We start from the raw sequence: 5,818 nt of genomic DNA, 5'->3' as shown, positions 1-5,818 counted from the left end.
ATGGCTTCCATTCTCTCCCTCTGCATTTTATTCATAATGTGTATTTACCAAAGCCTTTCTTTCGCGGCTGTTGCGCCATTTCTTGATGGTATGCTTTAAATAGTCTTCAATTTTTTTCATATAAAATTGCTAAATTAACTTTTCTTAGGTACGAGCTAACCCTGGTACAATTTTTTTTTTTGGGTTTATGCCAAATAAACTCACTTTACCATATCATTTTTATGTCAGTACTCAGTACATGACGGATGGAATATCAAATCTCACCTCCTAATTTCCCTTGACATGCAAACATGATCCACGTAAATTGTAGAAAAATCAAATGCGCAGCGTTAATTTTCTTTAACATGTTCAGCATCAAGAGCAACATGAACCCGTTTGAATTTTTTATTTTGAATCTTATGGTGTTTGACTTGTCTTTCCGATACTTGGAAAAGGTTTTTCGCTCTGGACTTCTTTTTAATCATTGATATGAGCCGACCTTCTATGTACTCTTCCTCTTTATTATTATTTTTTCTGAAAAATTCGAACAATGGCAGGATACAAGAACAGGGAGAAAAATTTACTCATAACTAGCAGTAGTATGTTTTTCTAACCATATTCCTGTTTACATTTTGCAGGTCTACTAGAAAATGGTAACTGTGAGGAAGGGCCAAAGGTATCAAACCTTAAGAAAAGACAGATCATAGGAAAATACTCCTTGCCCAAATGGGAAATTCATGGCATAGTTGAATATGTTTCAAGTGGACGGCAACCTGGTGGTTTTTACGTCGCAATCCCTCGTGGGGCTCAGGCAGCGAGGCTTGGAAATGAGGCTTCCATATCTCAATATGTTAAGGTGAAACCTGGAGCAATATACTCATTGACCTTTGCAGTCACCAGGACTTGTGCCCAAGATGAGAAGCTAAGGGTTTCTGTCCCTTGTTTTTCGACTGAACTCCCAATTCAAACACTGTTTAGCAGCGATGGTGGTGATACTTATGCATGGGCTGTTAAGGCAACTTCTGATGTTGTCAAGGATACATTTCATAATCCTGGAATTCAAGAGGATCCTACCTGTGGACCTCTTCTGGATGCAATTGCAATCAAGGAGATACTTCCTCTCAGATACTCTAAGGGTAAGTCCTCTTGCAAATTAGGAATTTTTTTTCCAATATTATCTGCCTCCCATATCTTTAAGCAGGTATGAGAAAGCTCGATATTGGCTAGTATAAGGAAAATATTAATGGCACACACTTATCTGTTAATGATACTCCTCTTGACTTTTCTAATGGCAGTTGTAAATTCAAAAAAAAAAACATGGCAATTTTTATCTGATTTACATGGAAAAAGGTTAAAAAAAAAGGTGACGTTCACAGAGAAAGGAGTGCCATTAACATTTATCCCAAAATAATTGTCTGAATTGTTGGGCAATGGTCGTAAGTTGATCACAACCCATCTGCCTTTTTGTTCTTTTTATTATTGACTGTTGATATTCGTTCACGAACACACTATCTTTAAAATATAAATTTGTAGTTTCTTCTAAATATATAGTAAATGTTAACCAATGCAATGTATATTTTATAATTCATAGAAAGCTCCTAATTTGCCCTCAAACTATGCAGGTAACTTGGTCAAAAATGGTGATTTTGAAACCGGCCCTCATGTGTTCAAGAATTTCTCAACTGGGGTGCTGCTCCTCCCTAAGAGGACGGACATCTACTCATCGCTCCCTGGATGGATTGTTGAATCCCTCAAACCAGTTAAGTATGTTGACTCGAAGCATTTCTCTGTTCCCCAGGGACTTGCAGCTATTGAATTGGTTGGAGGGAGAGAAACAGCTATTGCACAAATCATAAGAACAGTACCTAACAAGTTCTACCTTCTTTCCTTCGCTTTGGGGGATGCTAGGAATGGTTGTCATGGATCAATGACGATTGAAGCTTTTGCAGCTAGGAAAACCATAAAAGTTTCATTTACATCAACTGGAATTGGTGGATCCAAGACTGCCATCCTCAAGTTCCAAGCACTTTCAAACAGAACAAGAATAATCTTTTATAGCCCAAATTATCACACAAAGCTTCATGACTATGGTCACATATGTGGTCCTGTTTTGGATGATGTTAAAGTGTTTCCTCTCAAATAGTCACTGTTAGGGTGAAGATCAAAGAGAGTGATCAAAAAGCAATATAGTTTTGGAAGCTTTTCTTTTCTTTTTTGTTAGTTCATGAACAAGACAACCCAAACCCATAAACATCGATCCACGGTATGAGGGAGGGGAAGCGGGCATGAGATATAAATAGTGTAATTTATATCTCTATACTATTAAAAAAATCTTTCTAGTTTCTAAAGTTTAGGCTTCAAATATCTTGACATTGCTACAAGTCTGTAACCTTGGATTTAAGAAGTGTTTTTTTGGCTAACATTGCATTTTTTAAATATCTTGACATCTATCATTGCTGTACTGTTATTAGGATTATATAAGAGATAATTTCAAAAACCTCCCTTGAGGTTTTTTCTAATCACACCTAACACCCCTCAAGTTTCTAAAATCACACTTAACACCCTTAGAATGACAACCTTTGTAACATAATAGCCCTTTTATGTAAAAATAATATTAAAAAATATGTTTAGTAGAGGGACTATAGTATTCTTCCAATTTTGCCCTTTTGTCAGTTGATTTTTAAATTTTAGAAGATGAAAATAAAAACAAATAGAACTACAATATTTACATAGAAATTGAAGGAGTGTAAGTACAATGACTGCTGAATTGTATCATTTTTGTTGATTCATATGACCATTATAAGATCTGTGCCAAAGTTTTTGATAGAAAGGAAAAAAATTTTTTGAATACTGTTTGTTAACCAATTTTTTCAAAAATTTTGTTTTTGATAATTGAAAACCATTATAGGTATATTTAATATGCATTTTTTTTCATGATTTCAATTGCATCCCAGCATTTTTTTCACCAAATGAATGATTTGAACATATTTTTCCCTCACCTCTTACTGATTAAACTAGATGGCAAGATAAAATCGTAGTTAAAAAAAGATAAATTTTCTATGTTTAGATTGTCAGAGTACCTCAAAACCTATCTTTTGGTTGCATATGCAAAAAAAATAGTGCCCAAATTTTATGGCATTTTTGTTACTTTATTTTTACATAATCTAACATAAATGTTTTTCCATTTTTCTTGCCTTTTCCTGCATAAGAAATATGAAAAGGCAAAAAGGAATCAACTTGTTTTTATTTTCATCTTCTAGTTTTCAAAAATCAACTTGCAAAAGGGCAAATGTGGAAGAATATTATAGTCTCTCTCTTAAATACATTTTTAATACTATTTTTACCTAAAGGGGTTGATATGCTACAAAAGTTGTCATTCTAAGGGTGCTAAGTGTGATTTCAAAAACTTTAGGGGTGCTAGGTGTGATTAAGAAAAACCTCAAGGAAGGTTTCTGAAATTATCCCATTATATAATTTGAGCTATGATTTGATGTATCTGTTATTAGGATTATATAGTCTGAGCTATGATTTGATGTATGCATGTGTGTTATGTATGTGTGATTTTAAACGATTTATTCATTGGATCCTGATTTTGAAAACTTGAATTTAGTATTTGGGTTGCTATATAGTCATTTTCTTTTTTCATTGGAAGGGAGAACATACTGACTTAATGTAACCACCAAACCATTAATTGATAATGCATTCAGTCTTTCCGTCATAGAGTTTTGTTTTAAAAGCGCAATCTGTCCTGATGACCTACCAATTCTTTTGACTGCTCATGGTTATGAAAATTTTTTTAACTAATTACAATGTATTTATTTTTAACTAAAGACTAGCGTATGTGAAAATAATTTATAGGTAAGTTGTTTTGAAGGCTTGTAATATAGCTAACCATACTATGTGGAAGTATTCATGTTTGAAAGGAAGAAGAAAAATCGCAAATATACACTACACATAGACCATAAGAAAAAAACTCAACATATACATAAGTGAATATCAATCAAGACGAAATTAGCAATTAAAACCTGCTAAAATCCTTGTCCTTGTTTATACTTTGCATACAACAACACCACTACTGTAATCAAAATATGTATGATACTTCAACTTATTGCCTGAATTCTCACCATCAATTTGGAGAGAGGTCATATTGACATAATTTGCCATGCTAAGTCGGACAAATCAGTACCACCAATAGCATACTTCGAAACATCCTCCATATTCAAATCAGAGGGGATCATGGTACCCCTTGATAAATGGAACGGTTCAGTGAACTCTTGAGTAATTGCTTCGAGCCCACCATGAGAATTAGTGTATCCTTGGAAATCTTGAAATGGATGATCAGGAAATTGGAAACTAGAAAGATCATAGATAACCTGGTTTGAAATGGCATCACCTCCTGTGTCTAGAGTGCTGGTAATATACTCCATACATTGATTGTTTGTAGAACCAGCAGAGGAAATATTGCCAACCGCCAAATCATTGTCCTCATTCTGCATGGGAGCTTCATTCACTGTAAAACACTGGTCAAGATTTTCCCTCATCAATTCTACTGTGTCACCTTCACTTTCATCTTTGTTTTTGCGTCTTATGTTCATATACAATCTACATAAAACTGGATCCGACTGTCAAAAATGAACAACATGTTAGTAATGTATAATGGAGTTTGTAAATGAAAAAAGCCATGCAAATGGACATCCTATATTATTTGAGAAGTGGTTACTGAGCACTTAGTATAATATTGTTGTAAAGACTTGTAGATTAAGAAGTGGACACCACTCTTTTACATAATAGTGTATGTATGTACCATACTGACAGAAATCAAGAAGTAAATTGTTCTTGACTTAGGTGGCTAGAGCTCGGTTGTCAAAGAGTTTTAATCACCACTTCCCGAAAATTATAAAAAAAAAACTTGTTTCCTCTTGAAAACTTATTCTTATGTTGGTTGGGCTACATATATTTCTAAATAATTTTATGTTGGTTCTGAAATTTACATGTGCATGCATGTTACATCTTCAAATAAAAAAAAAAAAAATTTTTTTATCCTGTCGTTGGTTGGGCTACATATATGTCTAGCTACCTATGCACACTATGTGTATAAACATCCAAAAATGTGTCTATATATCCAAACTAAGACATGCATAGATAACACATAAAAGACATTAAAATGTTTCATGAAATAATCAGATGAGAAGGAGAAGAGAAGAAGTGAGAATAAGCATAGCATGAATTGTTATTCTTATTACTGTCCATTGAAAAGATTATAAGAATACCTTGAAGCATAATAATATATAAAGCAAGTTAATCAGAAAATAAGTACTGACTTGTACCTTGGGGTTATTTGCATGAATTCTATATTCATGCATCTTCCAAGCCGTTTTTTCACCAGGCCCAAGTAAGAAATCTAGTGACTTCCTGTATCCGACGGTATTGCCATTGTAATAAATCTTCTTGTCTTTGCCGGTGGGTTTCCAAAATCCACCATCTCCACATGATCGAGAGGGACGGCTGCCTTTGGGGTATTTGTTCGTCAAATAGGTGAAGAAGTACCATCCGTTCACGTTATGAAGGCTATCCGATCTGTATCTATCTGCGCATATATAACCGAAAAAGAAAGAATCAAATATATAGCATAGTTATGCAATATTACAACAAAATAAAGAAAAAGGGGATCATAATTTATTTATCAAGGCTGCTTTTATTCAAATTTTGTTAGGGACAAATACCCATTTTTTAGACAGACAAGAATGTTAGTTATTAAATTAGACACATAGCCCATACCCTAAACTAATCACTTTTACGTACGTGCATCAATGAGAAACCCTCTAACCCCAAATCTCAT

At 34.0% G+C, this 5,818-nt stretch overlaps 2 protein-coding genes across 2 annotated transcripts; one reads left to right on the top strand and one right to left on the bottom strand.

The window, feature by feature from the left end:
• Window positions 1-2,122, top strand: LOC113773763. The gene is made up of 3 exons (XM_027318379.1): window positions 1-88; window positions 618-1,115; window positions 1,602-2,122. Exons 1-3 carry the CDS (start codon window positions 1-3, stop codon window positions 2,120-2,122), a joined length of 1,107 nt encoding a protein of 368 aa, XP_027174180.1.
• Window positions 2,123-4,121: 1,999 nt separating this feature from the next.
• Window positions 4,122-5,818, bottom strand: LOC113773760 (NAC domain-containing protein 2-like). Its single transcript, XM_027318377.1, has 3 exons — window positions 5,782-5,818; window positions 5,307-5,566; window positions 4,122-4,601 (listed from the first exon to the last, which is right to left on the bottom strand). Exons 1-3 carry the CDS (start codon window positions 5,816-5,818, stop codon window positions 4,122-4,124), a joined length of 777 nt encoding a protein of 258 aa, XP_027174178.1.

The sequence above is a fragment of the Coffea eugenioides genome, chromosome 6, assembly GCF_003713205.1.
Source record: "Coffea eugenioides isolate CCC68of chromosome 6, Ceug_1.0, whole genome shotgun sequence".
Taxonomy (NCBI): domain Eukaryota; kingdom Viridiplantae; phylum Streptophyta; class Magnoliopsida; order Gentianales; family Rubiaceae; genus Coffea; species Coffea eugenioides.
The sequence above is the reverse complement of the archived record's forward strand: the minus strand, read 5'-3'. Positions and strand labels throughout refer to the sequence as shown.